Source organism: Alligator mississippiensis, chromosome 1, assembly GCF_030867095.1.
Source record: "Alligator mississippiensis isolate rAllMis1 chromosome 1, rAllMis1, whole genome shotgun sequence".
Taxonomy (NCBI): Eukaryota; Metazoa; Chordata; order Crocodylia; family Alligatoridae; genus Alligator; species Alligator mississippiensis.
The window spans coordinates 169,827,865-169,849,993 of record NC_081824.1 but is presented as its reverse complement, the minus strand read 5'-3'; the positions used below and the strand labels follow the sequence as shown (position 1 = coordinate 169,849,993).

At 49.4% G+C, this 22,129-nt stretch overlaps 1 protein-coding gene across 1 annotated transcript in view; it reads right to left on the bottom strand.

Moving 5' to 3' along the window:
- Positions 1–2,769: 2,769 nt before the first annotated feature.
- TMEM151B (transmembrane protein 151B) overlaps positions 2,770–22,129 on the bottom strand; it is a 29,778-nt gene continuing 10,418 nt past the window's right edge. Inside the window, exon 2 of the mRNA XM_019483004.2 lies at positions 2,770–21,185. Coding sequence (XP_019338549.2) covers positions 19,749–21,185 — 1,437 coding nt within the window. The 3' untranslated portion in view covers positions 2,770–19,748. The remainder of the gene's footprint in view (positions 21,186–22,129) is intronic.

The window sequence follows — 22,129 nt, the reverse complement described above, 5'->3', positions numbered from 1 at the left end:
GAGCTGGTGCTAAACATGAGTATCTATGTGTGGGGAAGGGGGATCAAGGAAGTAGAAAAGGTCTCAGCAGACAGGACCTACCTAGCACTTGGACCCCAAGGAAGATTCTCATTGGGTTCTTTCATCCGGCATGCTTGGGGTTTGGTCTTTTCTCCATATCTGCAACCAGGCTAGGTTCCCAGAGAACTCCCACCAGCCAAAGCATACTCTCCCATTCAGCACACTCACCTCCATTCAGATTTTTCTCAGTTCATCTGCTTTCCTTGCTTTATGCTCACCTGCCAAGGCAGGTAGCATGAGTGTCTTATAGCTGACCTTTGGAGCAGCCTTTGTCTTGAAACCATGAAGCTCACTGCTACAGTGAGACTGAATACAATGAATAGACACGTCACTGCCAAACCCAGGTCTCCCACATTGTACCACCTTGTAGCAGAGCGATGTTGTTTTCGGCAAGGGGAAAACAGGATGGCAGATGACAACCCTGCACCCAGCACTGGGTGGCCACTCTCAGAGCTCACTACATAAGAGCACAGCGACCAAGAAGGAGCAAACAGGATAGGAAACCACCTGTTTTAGGTCAGCTCACCCTACACATAGGCTTGATCGTCTGAATTTTTTCCAGTTTTTATAAAGCTGTTCTCCCCTTACCTTCCCCCATCACCCCTACACCTGCCATCAGTCCCAAAGGAGAATACATGTGGTGTCTAACTAGCAGTTTTGGGAGAGGGCTGTTTGTCTAGTAAAGGGCCTGCCCTCTGTTTTGGATTTCCTTCCAAAACTGAACATCACATAGCACAGAGAAGCAATCCCAAGAATGCCCATATCAACAAAGGAGAGAGCCTCCTCAGTCACTTGTCATAGGACATAAAGGCTGCATATTGTATATGGAGTATGTGGTTTGACCCAATCTATAATGATACTAAAGGCTTAGACTCCCTCTCCATATCAGGGCACACACAAGAGGGATTTGTACACTCTGAATTGACTGCATATGCAACTCATACCTTCTCTATATTCATAAAGCCCCTCCCAGGCACTTGGTTTTAAAGTCTGGGTGGAACAGAAATCAAAGAGGGATGAAACTGCACCACGGCAGCCCCACTGCCTGCCCAGATCTGCCCCTGCAACCACCCAGGTTTCTGCACTTTGTTTTTATCCCAAGGTTATTTTTCATCCACAGCTTCCAGTTAAAGTGCAAAAATTTGGGGAGTAGACAAACCACTCCAAATGAGTAAAACTCTAATTCTTGCAAGGGTAGCTATCCATGCTTTGTTAGATTGACATCATCCTGGCTCACGGGTCAATGGTAAGGTAGGAACTGGATCTGATGTGGCCTCATGGAGGCAACGTGCCTCTAAGTTCAACCCCTCAAAGTGCCTGAAGCCAAGTTCTGCTGTCTGTCATGTCACCCGGGATTCAAAATGAGTCCCAGTATTGTGTTCAAGCCAGGATCATTAAGGGGAATGAATCCAAGTGACAGGCTCCTGCCTCAGCTGTGAATTGTTTTTGAACACTTCCTACATCAGAAGTTCTGTTTCAGACCTTACCTGCAGGGCATGCTGCTTCATTAGGCTTTTCCCTGAAGGGTGGTCTAAGGCAACGTTTCTCAACCCGGGGGTCACAACCCAAAAGGGAGTTGCAAGAATATATGAAAGGGTCACGAACAAACTTAAAAAAATGGATCAGTAAACTTTAAAAATGGATTCTCCTTTCAAGGATAAAAATGTGGGAAACCATGCCTTTTCCCTTGCAGGCTGGCAGAGCTCCAGCCCACAAGGGGCTGCTTGGGTCTCCCCATCCCACACACCTACCCCTTGCCCCACACACTGGTGGGTTGAGGCCTGGAGCCAGGGGGGCAGTGGGTCAGGACTGGCCATTGATGTTTACAAATGGGTCCTGGTAGAAAAAAAGCTTGAAAACCACTGGTCTAGGGTGTATAGTGGTTTGGATGGGGAGAGAGGGGGGTTGAATTGTGTGTAGTTGATCAAGAGCTTTTCTTGAGTTATTGATCCAGCTGAGGTTTGGCCTCTATTTTTATAAAAACTGTCTACAGCCCAAGGTAGAAGTGTGGTGAATCTAAAGCATTATGTCCAATAGCATCTCTGACAGTATTCACCAAGGGAGGGGGAACATCTTGTGCTATGCTGCCTTAGATTTTCACTGGCATTGCTATGGGAATAGGTGAGGTTTGTTTTACAACACTCACTGTAGTATGACCATTCTCCTGGAACCCCTTTTCAAGAAGTTGTTTGGCACTGATCTGCAGGCCAGAAGGATTTGAACATCCAAGCTATACTTCATCCAGCACTCTCTACCTTACAGACCTCTCTCAGCACTGAAGAGAAAGTGTCAGGCAGTCTCGCCAAACACAGAACTGCTTCTCTTGACTTATGAGAGTGAGATTCTTCCTATCAAAGCAAGAAGAAAGAAGCAATATCCCTGTGAAAACAAGATATCTGTGTAAGAGGCACAGAGCAACATTGCCTCACTCAGACTCCTCTGGGCTGGAGGGAAAATGTTTGTTGGGCCCAGTCCACTAGATACCAGAGGAGAGTAAGAGGAAAGAGGTCACACATGGGACTCTCTAGCTCCCTTGATTCCTCCTGCAGGAAGTCTGAACCACAGTAGGCCTGCCATGGTAATGTCCTTTTGCCTTGTGAATGGTTCAGGGTCAAAACAATGTTCACCCCCTGACCTTTAACTAACACTGGAGTGGCCTGACAGTGCCCACAGGCTCTGACATGCAAACACTTGCAACTGAGAGACAAGTCAGTGAATCATCTGAAACTTTTATTACACCGATTTGGTTTACAATCTTTGTACTTTGATATTCCCAACAAAAAAGGCAACATTGTGATATACTGTTTGTACATATATAGAGAGAGACAGACAGAGCTAGATCATATTGACAGAGTTAAAAGTAAAAACTGTTCCCAGTGCTCACAAAAGAGTTTGTTAGATACATCCCCACTGGTGCCTCGCTCTGGGTGACAGATACAAACATCCATGGCTCTGCTGCCTGCAGCCCCCTGGCCAGTGGGGCCTTTAGCTGCTTGATGTTATGGCCTTATAGATCAGAAAGGATAGTGTGAGGTTATCACTGGTGGCAGCAGCCAGGCTTTGAGGTGTCAGATGCACCACTCTGCAGTCCTTGCAAATCAATGCATTCACTCCCTCCCAAGTGGTGCATGGATGTTCCTGGTAGCTTGCACTGCAGGGTATACTAAGGGCATCAGCTACACAAAGTTGCTCCCCCTCCCCAAACATCTCCAGAACATGTTATTCATCACCTGCCACCTAGTACTTTATGTTGAGGTGATATTCTTTTCTTACTATACAAAACTTTTCCTTAAATGATACACCTGGATTCAATGAGATTTTAGTTTAATAACGTCAGAAAAAAAAAACAAAAAACAAAACACAAGGTCTGGATTCAGCCAAGTGGGGCAAGTGCAGCTTCCAGCAAGCTCAGATGGACCTGTCTGCAGCAGGGCTGCATGTGTGCTGGGAATGGATGTGCCTAGAGCATTAGTGTAGCGCTCTGCCTGGAGAGCAGGGCTATGCACTGAAAATAAGTTAAACATGGGAAATGGATGAGTCCCCAAACATGTGTTGCAAATTAACACTCTGGCAGTTGCACAAAGCATAATAGGTTTGTTTGGCAGTCTCTGCTTTGGATGGAGCTGGCAAAATGCAGGAGAAAGCAGGGCCATGGATATATTTTACAATAAAGTGTGTATTGACTCACCTTCTCAAACACACACAATTTTTCTACCTGTGGCCCGCCAGAGGTTGGCAGGAAACTAACAGCTCGTGACTACCACACACACACGTACAGGTGCCACGGCCAGCTTGAAGATGTGTCAAGACAGCCATTTTGAAATCTCCTTGACTTCCATTCCTCAAGCTTATAAAAGAAGTGAGAGAAGCTGATTTGTGAGGGGAGGTAATATCCTTTCTTCAATAGCATAACCAAGGGCGGATGATGGGGCAGCAGCCATGGGCAATTCTTTTGGCAAGGGGCACAAATATAACTCCTGCCACAGCTGACAACTGGCCAGGTCATCTGCAGCGCAGCAGATGGTGCTGCCCCAGGTGTTGCCCAGGGCACAAATCTGCTGTGGCACATCTCTACCTTTTACTGGAATGCTCTGTACAGTTGGGAGAGAGAGCAGACAAGCTTTTGAACATCAAGCACCCCTCAACAGATCTGGGAAAGAAGCATACACAATCCAGGCATGGCTACTTGCAGAATACTTGAAGGCTCAAACTTGTCTGCTTTCTCTCCCAACTGTACAGGTTTGGTCCAATGAAAGATATTCCTTCATCTCCCAAATCTTGCTTCTACCGTATCTGTGGATCATTACAGCAAGAACAATAGCACTATTTATAATGGTGTCATCCAGCTGGGGGGGGGGGGGGGGGGGGGGGGGCCCAAGAAAGAAAACTGAGCAGCATAAGTGGCCAGGCACAGACCACAAACAAGGAACCATCAAAGTGGATATTCTGACAGTGCACACACGTCCAACCATTTCAAAAAATGAGCAAGTGAATAAGAAAGAATGTCAGCTCCTGGACAACTGACGAGAACAAAGGGCAAATGCAGCAAATGAACAATTCTCATTGTCAACAATCCATTCAGCTCTACAAGCGATCATGGGTAGCATAGGACACTGAAAGTGTAGGTAGGACAGACCTTCAGCTTCTAATTTGAGGAGTATCTGCTCCAGCTGTCTGTGCCCAGAGGCTCCCACGTGCTCTATATGCAACATCCACTAGTGTGGAGGACCAAAGGCTGGGAAACCATCAAAACCTGACTGTGTGTGTAGTTTGGGATGGCTTCAAAAGCTCATCCTTAAGCTTGGAGCTCTTGGGAGTAACATGAGAGCTTTTGCTTTGTATGTGCGCTTAAGATCCTCCATCCAAGCTGCATGGAGAATAAGAGCTGGTTCCTTAAAGCACCAGATGGCGAGCTGCGCTTCTGCTTTTCTGAGCTGAATGCATATGATCGTAGAGCTATTCGTTTCATGGTGGCTGCCTGCCCACATCTCTCAGCTTCTGCTATAAGCGATAGTTGAATACATTCTTGAGGTGTTGTGCTAGCAGTGTAATATACATGTAATGGGCTGGGCAATATCCAGCCTTAACTGGGTAGTGGGGGCACTGGGTTGGCTTGGGGGAAGAAGGGCATGCACACAGCTCATTACTTCATTCAGCCCCTCCCTCTAGCCTGTGCTGGCATTGCCCATGCCCCACACTGAGCAACTTTTGCTTGATGCCGGGGGAGGTGGAAAAGTGTTGCTGCCTGGTTTGCCAGGTGAAGTGCTGCTGCCAGCAGCCTCAGCTAGCCAGAGAGGTACTGGAAAATGGCAATTAAGAGGCAGGAAAGGAAGACAAGTATCCCATGGGGTTTGCATGTTTGCCCCGAGACAGCAGGGCATTGCCAGACACTTCCATAGCATCTGAAAGGGCCCAAGGGACAGGACTGAGGCTCATGCATCCTACCTCAGAATGGGCTGAAATCTGGATTTCAAGCTTTCTTTTTCACAAGTGGGCGGATTAATTTAATGCTCTGAGAAGCAGGGACAAGCAGTACCAGGCTGAACGTGCATAGCACAAGCAAGATTCCTGCTGCTAAGCTCTGATGATCCACCTCAACCCTGATGGACAGCTAACCCCACTTTATATCCTAGACTTGTGTTCTCCACAGTCCTGCTAACTGCCCTTAATCCTGGCCTGGAATTTTACCAGGAGCCTCACCACCCTTGAGAGCTAGTGCTCTTGCTTCTATAGCTGCCTCCCTGCTCCCAACCCAAAGGTATCCCAGTTCTGACCCAGAGGCTGAGATGTAGCGACAGTGCTTTCTCCAGAGCCCTTCCCACTGTTCCAGCCTTCACCTTCTCCTGTAAATTATCTGTCTGTGGAGAGTGCAAATGAAGCTTTCTAGCCTTGTTTCCCTGTTGCTTAGCTGGGGCAGGCTGTGAGGGGTGGTGGAAAGCAGTGCAGAGACAGTGCTCATAAAGGCTTAAGCAAGGCCGAGGGAACAGCTAGAGAGAAATGAAGCGCTTTATCCACACTAGCCAAGCCAGGGAAGCAAGTACCACCAGAGCCCTACCACTGCCCTGCCAACACCATCCCCCTGACCTTGATGGATAAGCCTCCCTGAAGGCACAAGGCAATTTAGTCATTAGTACCAATTACACTTCTGAGCCTCTGGCTGCATTATCCATTGTGGTTTGGCGAGATGGATATCTGTTCAGTGGAGACTAAGCCCAGAGCACAGGGCTGGGAGGCAATGTTATTGCTCTGATGGCCTGGGCTCCTTAACACACTATGTGGAGACACTGAGCATCTCTTGTGTGCCTAATATCTCCTGGGCGAACAGTGCTCCATTCACAATGTCCAGTCCTTTCCACACCCTTTTGCTTGACTCACCTATTTTGTTCTCCCCCTTTCACCTCTTGCCCAAAACAATCCCCTACCTTGACACACCAGCCTTCCCTCCACATCTGCCATGAGAAGCCATCATTTCAGCAAAGCCCACAAGTGCCAAGCAGCAGGATGCTAGCCCCTGGCCCACTCCCACGTTTCTGATCTCTAACAGGGATATCTAGGACTTTGACAGTCAGCTTCCATCTCTCCAACTGGAAACCCCTCAGGGCTGGGGGTGCCCCATGACCTGGATACCAGATGCAACCAGAACCATATCCTGAAAACAGAGGCAAGGCCCCCATTGACCTTAGCAGGAGCAGCACTAGGAGCCTGTGTTTATAAAGTGCCCTAAAAGTAATGTCTCTGTACAAAACGTTTTCTATAGTGGTAATGCCTTTTGGTCTCTAACAGGATTGGGCTCCGGGGGCAGCCAGGACACCCCCTGGTGGCTGCACAACTCCTGCCTTTACTCTGGCTCCCCTTCCTTTTCCCCCCCACCTGCTACCCCTTGATATAATGGTTGATTGGTGAAAAAGGAGGCCACCCTAAGATCCCAGAGTGAGCCCTTGTTTGCTCTCAGTCTGTGCGTTCCTCCTGAACCCTGATGTCCTGCCCTCTGGCCCCCCATGGTCTGGCCATGCCTCCAGGCACTAATCACCTTAAGGGCTAATGTTGTAGCCTCCACCCTCCCCTACAGCCATGCCTGTACCTCACAGGTGGTACCAGTTGATTATTTCCATGGACACCTAGCCCTAGTTTAATATCTAGTCTCTTCAGGACTCACTCTTCTTGTTCAAGTCTGTGCCCCTCTCAGGCAACAGACTCACTAATCCTCTCCCTACCCTTCTTAGGAGGTGGGCTGAATAGCCCTCCACAGTTCCCACCCCTTTTGGGCTGTGGGCCCCTAGCCCTAGTCTATGCCCTGCTTTGGGCATGCCCCCCTAGCTCTGTTTCCAATTTTTTTTTTTCTCTCTCTCTCTCTTGCTACAGTCAAGCCCCTACCCTTTGGAAAGGCTCAAGGTATCCAAAAGCCCCTCAGTTACCACTGGGACCTCTCCAAACATCCGCTTCAGTCCCTTCCCAGACCACTGGTTTAACTGCATCAAAACCCTAAGCACTGTGACTAACCATAACCCCTTGGCTGCATAACAAAAATCATTTCCACCCTGAGTCCCAGCTCCCCACCAGACCTCAGTGCCTTACTTTCCAGTTCCCATTTGCATCAGGACCTGTTTGTGTTACAGCTACAGAGCTCTTCCCACTGCAGCCTCCAAGGCCAGATCACCTGTCTTGGCACAGGCCCAGGCTTATATGTCACTCAAGTCCCGCCCATTCCTGGTCAGATGACTTGCTAGTCCTAGCACAGCTGCTTCTCTCCTTCTACTGGACAGCTTGTTGCTGCTACCCCAGCTACCTACTATAGCTGTGCCTCTGTTGCTTTGGCAGGGCTCTATCCTATAGTACTACTGGTGTGCAACCAGTACAGCAATAGTTCCTCTCAGCTTCTGGCCTCTGGCTGCCTATTCCTTTGCAGCTAGCCCTGGTTAGGCTGCCTGCCACTGTTTTTTTTTTTCTTCTTAAAGTAACAGGAGCCCCAGGCTCCCTGTTATATCCTCCTAAATTAAAGCAGCTGGACTGGTTCTCCTCTGCATTATTTATCAGGGCCTTCTGTTCAGGGAGAGCAGTTTTCCTCCAGGTTCTGAGTCCTGGAGGTCTGGAAAACACAAATGGCAGGCCTTTTCAGCTTCAGGTTAATTTGGTGCCTTTTCTCTTTACTTTTTTGAGGCTCTGAAGCATCTGCCTGTCACTTGTTCATGGCCAGGGTGGGAAAGTAGTAGACAGTGGGAAAGTTTCCTGCAGGAGAAGCAAACCAATATAAGCAGCAGGACGTAAGGGATTATGGATGTGCTATGGTGACTAAAGAACCAAGGCTTTCCAATGCAGCTCAAAGGGGTCTTGATGTGTTCTAAAGCCTTCCTCATGATATGGCTATTGCCTCTGTCCCTGTCTCTGCCCATCCCTGCACATAACCACTGACCACCACAGCAAACAAGATATTCCGCAACTACCTTTGCACAAAGCAGAGGCATAACAATGCAGATGGGTGCCCAGATACCTGCCTCTATGCTGGATCTCCCCTTGGTGCTGGACTGCCATTGATACAGAGACATTATCTTCTTCTACCTTCCTTTCCTATTCTTTTTATTCTCTGCCACTAAGTCCTCACTATTTAGTAGAGCTGGTAGAAATTTTCCAAATGTGAAGGGTTTTGAATACATTAACGTTTCAACACATAAAAAGGCCCCAGTCCATGCTAAATTCATATTGCCCGGCTGCCCTCAAGTCAATTGCACGTTCCTCCAAAGCTGTCTCCTAAACCAAAAGCAGTGTAGCTGTGCTTCACTTGGGAAGTGAGCACCGCCAATGGACAGGCCGTTTAGCCTGTCCCTAGCTAGCCCATCTATGGCCAGCCATAACAGACTGAATGCACTGATGTTGACTAAACATGAAAGCTAAACAGTCCTGGACCTTGCTAGTACTTTAATGGGAGACCCCTGGGGAATCCTGGGTCCTGCAGACAACCTACTGCCTGCCTATGGCTGCACTGCTTGTGGTTTAGAAGGCAACCTGCCTGGGCCAGCACACTGCTCTTGGGGGGGTGACACGGCTGGGCATGGCAAATTAACCATGTGGACATAGCCAAGAGCACCCAAAACATTAAACTAAACAGCATGGGTCTTTCTGATTAGCTATATTTTGAAGAAATCATTTTTAAAAATCCTGTTGGATCAATTGTTTTGTTTTCAACCAGTGCTACAATAGCATAAGTGCAATTTCACTGAACCCATTAGATAATTTCCCTCCCGCCACCCGCCACCTCTCTTGAGGCTAGATTGTTCCCTAGAGGAAAACGCAGACCAAAAAAAGCTTCTAGCTGACTTGAACAGGAGGAATACATCTGTTATCACCTGATCTCATGCATCTGCTCCTGTTTCTGGAGACTCGTCTGTGCTCTTAAGCCTGTGTTTTGAATCCTTTTCCCCCTGATTGATTCGTGGGCTGCCATCCAAAGTCGGAACTCATTAGATGTCAGCTGACAGTGCAGCTAATGGACACTAGGATCATGTGACTGATACAAATACTAAATCATCTTGACACATTCTAGCTACGCTGTTTCTTTCACTAAGAGAAGACCTAAGATTGCAAAGCAGCTTGCACTGATGGAGTGTGAGAGATCCCCAGGTATGTCTGTGGATGAGCATTACTTTGTTCTACAAAGTTCACTGAAGTATAATCACAGTGGGTGATCCACGATAGTCCCAATTTCCAGGGACTGGTGATATTCCAAGAAGGGCACCTATGTTCTAAGAAGTTTGGCTTTGCCCATGGAAAGTCTTAAGTCTACAAAACAGAAAAGGAGTGGGGGGTACAGAGAGGGGGTGGAAGTCTTTCCTCAAGGCCTTGAGGGGAAAGAAGAAAAAAACAACATTGGTTTCTGACAGCAGTGGTGCTTGTTACCAATGCCAGAAGCACACACTGTGCATTGGAATGGACTGATGCCTCGGCAGTTTCTGAAAGTGTTGCATAGGTGGTGATGTACCTGTCAGTAGAATGGATTGCAGGAAGATGAGGTCCCACTGGATTCCACAGAGACATTGCCCCCAAGTAAGATGACTAACGTGCAGAGAAGGAGAAAGGGAAGTGCATGAGGCTGTTTCCATCCAGGTTCAGATTAGACCTTGAAACTTCTTTCCACTGGTGGGTGAAAAGGCTGTGGAAAAAATGGTCCTTGGGAAAAGGGTCCTGGCCCTAGGTGGTAGAGGTCAGTTTGTTTGGTGAGTTCTGATGGAGCTGACAGAACAAATCCTTGGGCAAAATGTTCCCCTTCAAAGTGTTACTCATGGTTCCTTGACACAGGGAGCAGAGCAAAACAGGCTGGCCATTGGGGTAGCTGGCCCTCACAGGCCCACTGTTTGAAGACCAAGTAGATCCATGAAGCTGGATCCAAGCAAAGTCCCAACATTAATTCTACATATAAAATTAATACTGCAATGGGATGATTAGTATGGGCTCTTGAGGACAAGCGAATCTGTGGAGATGCTGGTTCTTCTTCACCCCAGCGTAGCTCCACCATCTTCAGAAAAGTTACTCTAGGAATGAATGCAGCCCACTGGTTTTTACCTCAGATGGGACTACACCCTTCCCTTCTTTCCAAAATGGCTGTTATTTCCACTGAGGTCAGCAGTACCCACATGGGGAAAGAGGAAACAAAACCAGCCCTGTGTCCTAAACCATATGCTGTATTTTCTCAGATACAACACGCACCTTTTTCCCCCCAAAAAGTTCAGCTGCTCAGAAATGTGTTAGAATCAAGGATATATGGCAATAACAGTTTCTGCCTGTGCCGGGGAATGCAAAAGTAAGGTTCCAGTGCAACTCCTGGGGCTCTCTAGCTGTCAATTGTGAATACTTTCTCTCCAACCCCTACCCAACTCACTGCTGCAGGTTCCTGCTGCAGAAGCTGCTACTCACTTACTTTACTGCTACTTACCAGTATTTTCAAGGAAAGATCTTTTTTCCAGATGCTGCCTTTCAAAAACAAGGTATGTATCTCATTTGGGGATGTGCTGTATGCTAAAAAGTACAGCGTGTTGCCCAGTAGACCCCACTCATCTTGGCTAAACTAAGTCCAGGCCAGCGTGCACCTTTGGGGTCCAATATTACAAAACAGCCCTGATTTTTAAAATCACATGCCACAATGGGATAGTGTGGATCCAGAAAGCCAGATATTTAATTTGTTGTCCAATGAAGACCTATTTAAAATACGTTTTAAAAGGTCTCAAGGTACCAATCATGTATTGAGACATACAACAGCATGTGGTTTGGTCACATAAATTCTGGCTGGTGTAATATTTCACACAGACATCTGACATCCCACTGTGTATGCTGCGGCACAGAATTAGCAGTAGAGCCTAGTTTTAAACTGGATGGCTGTACAGTATAAACTGTGTTATAACTAAACAGCAGTTACCAGAGATATGATTAGAATAGCTTGAGTAAAACAAAAAAAGCTGAAGGTATTATTCTATAACCGGGAGCATCTTTAAATGGGAGGGACTATATTTTACCATGACTGCCCCTGAAACCTGGCTGTGACTTGGTTTATTAAACCTTTTGTCTTTTTCAGAAATAATAACACCTCCCACCCGCACAATCAAACAATCAAATTCCCATAGGCAGCCCCAATAGGGTCAACTCCTGAATAGAAAGTAGAAACCAAACTAAAAATGCCGCTCACATGTAGAGTGCCTATCACCTTATCTTTTTTTTCCAAGGGGTGTTGTATCTGCATGTGTTTGCAACTGTCTTTTTCCTTCCAGATTCCCCAGGCAATAGAGCAAATCCCCCTGTGCCCCTGATGCTGTTGCAGCTTAATCAGAACCCTGGGAAAAGATGAGACACTTGTTGGGAAACAAAGGACAGGAAAAGGACTGTTTCTCTGAACTGTGAATTTTAGGAGAGAAGGGATTTTTTAAAAACCAAGTCCATAGCAGCCTTTTGATTGCCCAGAGTGAACATTTCTCTGATCCATCATTTTTGAATGACTGGGGGTGGCAACACAAAGCTATTTTCTCCCCCTGGCTTACCTGCACCTCCCACATGTATGAACCATGGAAGAACTTTCTGAAATATTATCTACTTTCCCCCTCACCTGTGTGACTTGTGGGACACTGCATTTCACTGAGCTTAGGCAGTAATGCTAGGCTAGCCACTTTCACTTCCCAGTTCTTGTACCAGCAAAATGTTTGGGCATCCAGTCCTGACAGGGAGACTTCCAATATGCTGAAAGTGAAGAAATGGATGGCACACATTTATTTAGGTGAGAGGTGGTTAAACCATCTGCCTTCCTTTTCTCCCATCACTTTTAATTAGCAAAGCCAAAACTTGGGGCCTACCTTACTTGATGGGCTGTTCTAAAGAGCATGGACTTTGCTGGCAGCAAAAGGAAACATCAGATAGATCACTCTTTAGCTTTCTCACAGTGTGAAAGAGCCCTCTCCAAGGGACATATTATCCACTCAATGTGCTGGGAGGAGACGGGGCCTGGCTCCTGTCCCATTTCACTCATAACGTCAGGTTATGTGGGGAAAGCCTGCTGTCAAGCATCTCACTGAAAACAAACCCCAGGCCTTGGGAGATGGTGATGAGTGGAACAGGGAAGGAAAAAAATCCAGCAAGGTTGTGCTGGTTCACAGCTCACCTGTCCATCCCCCTGGTCCCAGCAGGCACCTGTCCACACCAGAGGGGAATACTCTGCTCTGCTCTGCTCTGCGCTGTGGGAATGGGAAGAGTCTCCAGATTGTTCTGCTCTCCCTGCCCTTCCAAAAGGGTGAGCAAAATCACCTGCGAGATACCTTCTGGGCTGTGCAGAGAGAAGGATCAGTCTCAAGAAAAGCCTTAGCCTGCTTGGCTCAGGGGTCATGGCTTCTTGTTTTGATCCTTCCCCTTCCCCCAGGTTTTGTCTCCTCAGGGCTGAATGGTAAGAAGCAAGGAAGAAACAAAAGCTGCAGAGTCCCTGGGGTCAGGGCTTTGTATAACAACATCCCAGAAAGACTCAGGAACTCTGGGGCCGGAGGGGAGAGGTCTGAAGAGACAGGACACATCTGCCCCTACCAGTAGTGTCATTGGGGAGGAGGCAACTACTCTAGCTAGGCAATGGAAGAGAAGTAACAGGATTAAGATACAACAGGGACAATTCTGGTGAGATTGTGAGGAAGCATACTAACTAGCATGAGAGGAGCAGATGGGGCAACTGAATGAGCTGTCAGAGGAATCACCAGCACCAGCGCAGGCAAGGTTGAGATCAGATACCAGCCTGCAAAAAAGAGTGGGGGCTGGGCCAGTTAACATAATGGTACCAAGCCTGGGGGGCTTTAAGGTATTGGGGTCCTACCGCATCAAAGACAGAGGAAATACTAGTGTGATGGCTACAGAGCGTAGAACATGAGATGCTTTGGGCTGAATTCTAATACTGTGGAGAAAGAAACCATCTTTACTTTGTTGCCTTGGCAAGCTCCCGTCACCTCCCACCTATTAGGAATCCCACAGCCACTAGCCTCCTCATCCTTCAGACACACACCCCAGCCCTGGCTATGGCCTCTGCTCCCACATCATTCCAACCCTCTCTAGGGCAGGATATGGCGATAGCTAGAAGGTAGTATACTGGACTCCAAGTTCAGGCCCCTGTTGAGCATTTGTCTGGCCTGGTTTAGATGGTAGTGAACCTTCCCTGAGCTACAAACTGGACCAAATAATCCCCCTGATGTCCCTTCCAGCCATGTTTTTCTATGATGGTGGGAATGGATGCTGTTGCCTGAGCCATCCCTGGAGGGGGCTAGATACCTTGCTGAAAGAAGGGGACCCAACTCCAATAAGTCCTGCATGCTGGATGGTTCCCTTGAATACACCTCCCTGCATTAACCAGCACTGAGTGGCCTCAGGAGGATCTCAGCCAGAGCAAAGGGATACCTAAGGCCAGGAGACAGGGCGTGATAACCCTGAGTGCTGTCCCTGGAGAGCTACTTTGTGCCCCTAGGACACGGCTTGGGTAAGAGTCAGCATGTTGGGGAAGCCGCTGGATCTTGCAGGGATTAATCAGCTGCTGCATTTGTCCAATCCCAGTATTTCCTTGCCTCATCCCCGGAGGAGGGTGCTTGTCTGTGCCATGGTAAGAATCACACTTATCTGGCTGGGAAGGGGTATCTTAATTCAACTGGACAGCTGAGCCTATTAAGGGGATAACCACAGGAGAGCAGCATGCTGGCATACGCAGGCAGCTGGGGCTGCAGAGTCAAGCTGGGTAGGAGCTATTTCCTTGCACATATGCACAGAAGCTGAGCCTGTCTTTGCGGCATCAGCCTGAGATGCCAAGAGCTCCTCCCTTCTGGGGCTGCACAAACCACCCCCGTGCTGATAGGGCCTGCCCCCCACCCAACTGCATGGTGCAAACACACTGGAGTGAAGGGCAACTCATGGCCAACCCCAGGAGCAATCAAGGAAAGGAGATATAGGGCTGCTAAGTGGTCAGTGGCAGAGGCAGGGAGGCCTGTGCAAAAGTTCAATTTGGGGCTCCACAAGGGCTGGCACGCATGCAGCCTCTGAGTGGCTTGGGGTTCTGTTCAGTTGCAGGCTGCTCTAATGGCTATGCCCACCCAGCTTCCAAAGTGGGGCATGGGATGGGAAGGGAGGCTTTTCTGCCCACTCCAACCCAACTGCTATGGAGGAGCTGGGGCTGGCCTACAAGGCAGCAAGCTGCTCCTCTAGCCAAACCAGGGGTGCCCAGTAGCCTCAGTGTACATGCTACAACAGGGGAGATCTGGGGTTGGTAAATGAACCTAGTTCTTCACTGCTGAGTCTGGCAGGGGCATGTATTCTGCTCAGCGGCCCTGCAAGCCGCAGTGGGGTAAGAGGCTTGAGAGCATGCCAAGCTGTTAGCAGCAGATATTGCTGGGGACAGAGACAAGGCTGCTTGTCGCTGCACTGGTGGGCTGGGGGGGTCACATGGAGAAGGTGAGTTTGAAAGTTGAGAGCGGAGTGTATGGGGGCATGGCTGGTTGAGTGACAGGTGTGAGGAAAGGGCCCCATTTCTCAACCTGCAAATGCCCTTCTGCTCCAGCCAGCAGCATCGATAGGAAACCTGGCCTTTCCCTGGAAGCAGATTCTCCGTGCTGAGACCTTGAAGAGGGCAGAGCTTGAACCCAGGGAATCACCTTTATGACAGTGGGCCTGGTCAAAGCTAATGGGCAAGGGGCTGGGAAGCAGTGATAAAGGAGGTGGGCATGAAAACCCTTCTAACCTGCCCCAGTTCTGCAATTTCCCCTGCCTGAGAGGAACTGAGAGACCTTTAACACCCCATGATGCATCCACCTAGACAAGACACTTCTCTCACTGGAGACCAAAAGATCTCAAGTGATCCCTCACTTAAGACAGGAGTACATGCTTTAAAATGGAGTGTCTTGGGAAGGACATAAGGGCCTGATGCCCTCCACTCAGCACTGTCCTTACTCCATTTGAACTCCAAGGGCTTCAGGGTAGTTACTTCTGATTTTCCATGACATAAGGACCCTTTTCGCCATCTCCAACTAACCTCCTGATGAGCCATTCCCTTGACATTAACAGGAGCTACACTAGACCCTGAACAAGCAGAGAACAGAGCACAGCAAACTAAATCCAACAGGCATAAGGAAGACAACTCCACTGAGTGGTGTAACTAGGGTGTAGTTACTGGGGCAACCACCCTAGGTGCCAACTTGTGTGGGGGAGCATAGAAATAGTTGCTGCCAGCAGGTGCATATTCACAACTGCATTGGCAACCAGAAGCCACCTCTGTCCCTGTAGTGAGGACACACAGCCACATTGCTACACTGCTGCCTCCACTGGCATCAATGGCATAGCATCCCCTTCCACCAAGGCAGGGTTAAATAGCCTGCAGACAACACAGCATGAACAGTGAAAGAGGGTGTCCCAGGAAATGGTAATCTGCACCCACCAGATGTGTTGGGGGCACTGGAATGAAAGCCCGGGATATAGGCCTGCCCCGTACTAGGGGGTAGGGCAGTTAACAAGACAAAAATCTTAACAAAATTGAGGGTAAGCCTTTAAGAAATGTTTTGGTTCAAACAGTCTTTTCTCTGAATCTACTGCCTGAGAACCAGAAACAAAACTGACACCAAGTGAAACCAAACAAGCTAATTTCAAGGAGTGAAGAGCAGAGATGAGCACAAACCTCCTGGGCAGAGGAGAAAAGTCAATAAGGTGGTTCAGCTAGTAACAAAGTGACAGACATCTGCTTTATAAACAAGAGGTCTCCTTGTTTAGAGAAGAAACAGATGATGTACTGACTTTTCTTGGAGAACAGTTCCCTAAAATAGCTATTATCCAGCAAGGCTGGAGAGGAAGGACAAAGCTGCCTCTGATCTAGCAGAATGCAGAAGAGGGTTTCTAACTGAGTTAGTCTCTAAAGTGCCACCCCACCCTGCCTTTTGCCTGATTTTAGACTAACATGGGTAACTACCTCTCTCTGATGTACTAGGTGAAGCAACCTAACAGTATTCCCTGCAGATACAGACCCTCTGACTAATAAGTTAGCAAAGGACAGTCTGGTTGGACTAACTATGGTGTACTCTACTGTTCTACCTATCCCCTTCATCTTCACACCTGACCCACACCAGCAGGGATATATACCTGCTGCTGTGGCCAGCTAATTATGTTAATCCTTTAGCACAAGTGCTAGAGGTCTGTGCTGCTGCTTGGGTTTTCAGCCTGCTGCCAGCTGGAGATGATATTTACTACAGGTCACATCCTGTGTTGGGATGGGTGAGGGGAATGGAGACAAGCTGGTGGGCAACAAGGGCTAGGGAGGATTAGGGCCTCCAACAAGGGAGAAAACAGTTGATTGACTGGGAAAAGAGCGTCTAGAAAACAGGAGAGGGACTATAGTGGGCTAAAGAGGCCTGGGAAGCTTCTCACTGAGAAGGAAATGCTGGGTAGGTTTGCACGGAGATACCCAAGCTGGCTTTAAGCAAGCTCCCTGTGGTACTGGAATCAGTCCCAGGCCTGGCAGCACAGAGCTCCATGTGGGCTAATCCATCCTCTCCACAGGGTAGAGATACCCACAGCAAAGTGAGGACAGAGCTGGTGGAACTTTATTTTGAAAGGTCTCTACAGAACATACCCTTCAGCCTTGACTACATCTCCTTTCACCCTCCTGAGTATTCACAAGGCTCACCTTGCACAGCCTTCATCACTCAAGGAGCTTCATAAGCTACCTCTGTGTGAGGAAGGGATTCACCTCTGTATGAGGAAGGGGGTACGGGACAGGGAGTGGTGTGGTATGTGACATGCAGGTGAAGGAAGCAGCAATGGTCACTTGCAGGTATCCAAACCCTGTCTTCTGATGCACTTGACAAGGGAAGGTGTGAACAAGAGATGGAGGCAACAAGGGCAGCCACACATTGGGTCAGAGCTTTCTTCAATGTCTCCCCACATGAACCATTTGTTTTGATTCAGCTCAACTTGAAAGAAAAATGTCCCACCTGGCCATCCCTATTCTGCACTGAGAGCCCAATCCTGCGCCACTGCTCACGAAGGGAGCAGCACTGATTTCACATGGTCACTCATGTCCATCAGGCTTGGGTTCAGCACCAAGAGTTGGCAGAGCAGGCCTCTGAACGGCTTTGTCCACAAACTCAGCCTAGCAGGAGGTGATGCCCATGGGCACTAGCTGAGGGGGAGCAATTTAAAGAGAGTGACCCATTTAGGACAGAAACCCTGCTCTTGGACTGTACAGGCAGAGCCTGGTAAATCAACAGGGCTCTGCCCACCCAGATCTAACTGCAAGATTGGGACCTTAAGGGCAAACTCATGCCACCGCTCCTCATATTGAACTCTGTTTCCATTTCCAGGTATGTTACCTCACTGATCTGGGGTATTTTAGGGTCTGTCAGGTAATTTCCCCCCTAATTTAGCTATTTCAGCATAATGAGGTTGGGTTTTTTTCTCTTGTTATGCCTAGGTTTGTTAAGCATTTCAGGGCTTTTCAAAATTTCAGGTTATCATGAGAGCTTTCTGCCTCATAAATCCACTGGGACTCTATGGTCCAGCATTATGTGAGTCTACAAGCTGCACAAGCTGCTAGGACTACATGGGAGGCACATTCCACAGCATGAGAAGTGGCCCACTCCAGGCAGTGCAGCTGAAGAAAGGAAATAGCAGCTCTACTCATATGAAGGGGAAACAGGAAGGAAAATGTCCTTTTCATGACTGCTTCAGGAGTTTCTCAGTATGCTTACATTTGAAATTGGCACTTCTAGGCCTTTAGAGGCTGTCTGAAGGTAACTTCAAGGAACCCATAATAGAAACACTGATGCGCCAATATGAACCTTTCAGCAAGGGGTGTGGGACACAAGAGGAGCAAGGAGGCTGGAATCTCTTTTCATTGTTACATGTTGGTAGCAGCCCTTTCCCTTCACCTCCGTGGAACCCAAGATCTTCAGAAATTCTGGGGCATCTCCACACAGCCATCTACCCCCTATCCCCTCAGAGCTCCAGTCCAAACCCAGCCCCCATCTTACCGCAGCTTACTTCATTTCACAACAAAGCAAGAGGCACCAACCTGCCCATCTATTATTAACAGATGATCTGCAGCTGAACCTATCAGCTTCCTCCTCCCACCACCAACTCCTGGCTTGGCTGAATTAATTAGGACCGGACCTCATTCACTTCAAGGCTGAGAGGACCTCAGCTTCCCAACTCACCCCCTGGTACTTCCTGGTATCCTGGTTCCAGGAGCCCAGCACACAACCGTCTCCTTAGTTTGCCTTGCAGGGGGACTTTTCTCCAGCCAGCCCTACTGGCTTCATGCCATGACTGTATTTGGCCATGTCTGGATGTTCCTTTCTACGTCCCCTGTTGCTTTCTGCTTGCTGGAAGCCCAAATGGAAAGTCCTGGAAGGCTTTCAGCTCTAGCTAGGGGATGCTGACTCTCAAAGCTTCAGGGCTGAGGCTTTCTAGCCTTGGGATCCTCTGGAGGTGGTGCTGCTCCCAGCAGCTGAGAACAGTGTAACAGTCAGAGCATGGTCTAAAAAATAAAAATAAAAAAAGAAATGCTGGGGGGAGGGAGGGAGGGAGGGAAAGATCTGGACTTGAGGGTTTTGAGTATCTCCTCTAAGCTGCCCATCAGCTCCATGGGCTTGGCTGCCCCAAGATCTTTGGCACGCTAGGAGCTAAACACCAGTCCCAGAGGAAATGTTCCACTAGTCCCAGTCCCCTTGGCCTCTGCAAGAGGCAGGGACGGAGGTCAGAGATGCAGTAGGGTGCTGTGTGGTGTCATTCTCTCTGAGCCCTACTCAAGCCAACCTAGGTCTCCAGCAGCTGCACTGGGAACCAGGGCATGCTGCTCCCCACTTCTGTCCCGTTTTTCCGTTCCCCCTCTTCTGTTGTTGTTGTTATTTTATTTTTATTTTTTTTGCATGATAGCTGGTCTGTAGTTTTATGCCATGCCACAGGGGGTGCTCTTGCTCGCCCAGCTTACTGTCACCCCGTCTTCCACGACGTCATTGCTGCCAGAGGGCATGGGAGCTATGTAGAGCACCTTCGCTCCAGGAATGAGAGGCAGCAACCTCTCTGCCCCACACGCCAAGCACGGAGCAAGAGCCTTGTTTCCTTGGCTTGCCCCCTCCCTTCCTACGTCCTGCGTCTGCCCACACGTGGGCCCCCAGTGGTGCTCAGCAAGGAGACCTGGCCGCCCTCCCCGCTCACAGAGAGGTCTCCACACAGGACCCGTTCCGATGGAGGTGGCGGTGGTCATGGTTGAGGCAGCCCTCATTGCGATGCACGATGAGGACGGGGAAATAGAGGGCATCCTGGTAAGGGGGAGGGTCCTCCTCCTCCACGGTGACCTGGCTGGAGAGGCGGGTCTGCTCCGTCGGGCAGCTCTGCTCATTCAGACTCCCGCTGCGGCTCTGCCAGAGGCAGCTGCGCCGCGAGCCATAGAGGCGGCCCAGCGAGAAGCGGCTGCTGCTGAAGGGGATCCTGGGGCTGCCATTGCAGATGCTCAGTGCGCTACGGGAGAAGATGGAAGAGCTGCTTATAGTCCTGTGGCACCGCTCACAGTTCTGCCGGTAGCCCCCATATCTGCAGGCTGAGTAACTGGTGCAGCTAGAGAGCCCCACCAAGTCCATCAGTACAGCTTCTGAGTAGCTAGGCACCAGCTGCTGGTTTGACCGGATGTGCCACTCCAGTTCGGTGCTGTCCACCGTGTTGACGCGGGGCATCCTGCGACAGAAGGAGCGCTCCTCAACTGGTGTCACTGCCACAAAGTCAAACCCAAACAGCTTTTCCACATGGTAATGGACGTAGGAGGTACGGTACTCATTCAGCACCCGCAAGGGCCAGGACAGGGTCAGGAGGGCAGCCACCCAGAAGACATAGTGGGACACATACCAAGGCAGGTTATCCGGGTCCGAAAAGGCCACCATATACTCCTTGAATTCCACATTCTTGAGGTGCATCCCCTCCCTGGCCTCCATGTAGTCATCCAGCCCCTCATTCTCAGTGAAGAAGCGAGCTCGTTGCGTCAGGTAGGAGTTCTCAGACTCCACATTGGCAAAGCTAAAACACTTGGTGAAGCGAAGCCGTGTGGCTGGGTAGCTCTCCAGGTCAATTAGGTCCTTAGAAATGTCCTTTACCCCACAGTTGGAGTAGTCAAACTCAGCCTCCGCCACATGCGTGTTGACTCTCTCATGGTACACTTGGGTGGTGGTGTAGGCGTCCCCATTGCGGTAGCGGGTGACCTGCCTGGTCCTGCGAACATAGTGGTAGCTGATGGCTTTCCACCAGATGCATGGGGTAGCTTGCTGCATCCTCTGGACGCGCTCATGTACACTTTCCACATCCACCTTGTACTGGAGCTCGTTGCGGGTGTAGCAGTGCCAACATTCCACCAGGTAGACCACGTACAGCATCACCAGGAAGGCCAGGGGGATGTAGACATAGCCATTGGAGCAGGGGCTGTCATGGTACATCAAGGACTTGCCCTTGTAGGCGCTGTCAAAGGTCAGCCGGGTGACCTTGGTCACATGGCACCAGGTCATGGCTCCCATGCAGCCATACATGAGAAGGGACAGGAGCAGGCATTTCCAGTGGGATTCTCTGCAGAGGGACTTGCTGAGGGACTGCTTCACTGGCCGCTGCTGCTCCATGTGCCCAGAGAAACCAGGGAGAGGGGGAGAAAGAACAAGAGGAAAAGTGAATAGCCTGAAGCAAGAAGGGGAAAGCCAGTACACCACAGAGAGCCTTGACTAGCACCTGCGATCTACTGGCCAGAGACCAGATCAGAGACTGCTGACCGGGGCATCCTGATGAGGCTTGTGGTGTGCAAACAGCTCTCTCTATTATGTAAAGAGCTGACATAAAGTGGTTCACTTTGAAAGGGGATCAGTCTTGCTGCTGCCTTGCATGGAAGGGTCTGGGGTCTACCTGTGCAACAGCCCTAACACACTAGAAAGTTCCTGCCAGCCCCAGTCAGACTTTCCTTTGGGATGACCACTCTTCCTGGACACTGCATTTCCAGGACAACTTACTCTATGTTACACTGACTTCCCAGGCAGGCAGCAGATCCCACAGGGGAGCTTCTTGGGCTAAGCCCCTCAGTCAGCAAGTGAGAGGGGCAGGAGGCTTCAGCTTCATCCAGAAATGATGCTCCTCCATGTGCTTTGTGGGACCCATGCCCATTCCCACCCACCTCCTGAAGAACCCCCAGCTGTCACTATGGGAGGAGATACCCACTCACTGCTGTCCCACTGGAGGGTGGTCAGGTTTTCTTCCCCATCAAATATGGTCAGGGTCTGCTGTCCTTGTCTTTGCTAGCCAAGCCTGAGAATACATCTAGGGTCTGCCAGCACAGCGGCACCACTAGAGCCCTCCCAGCGATTCTCACTGGAGAACCCTTTTGCCATATAGCTTAAAGCAGCTCCTCAAGCAGGGTCAGACAGACCAGCACAAGGACTTTACACTACTGCAGCTGCATCAACACTAGGCTTTGGCTGACACAGCGGTGCTAAGCGGGGGAGGGGGGAGGAGACAGAGTTGTGCATTGTGCATTTTTTTCTCTGCCCCTGTGCCAGCAAGTATTTGA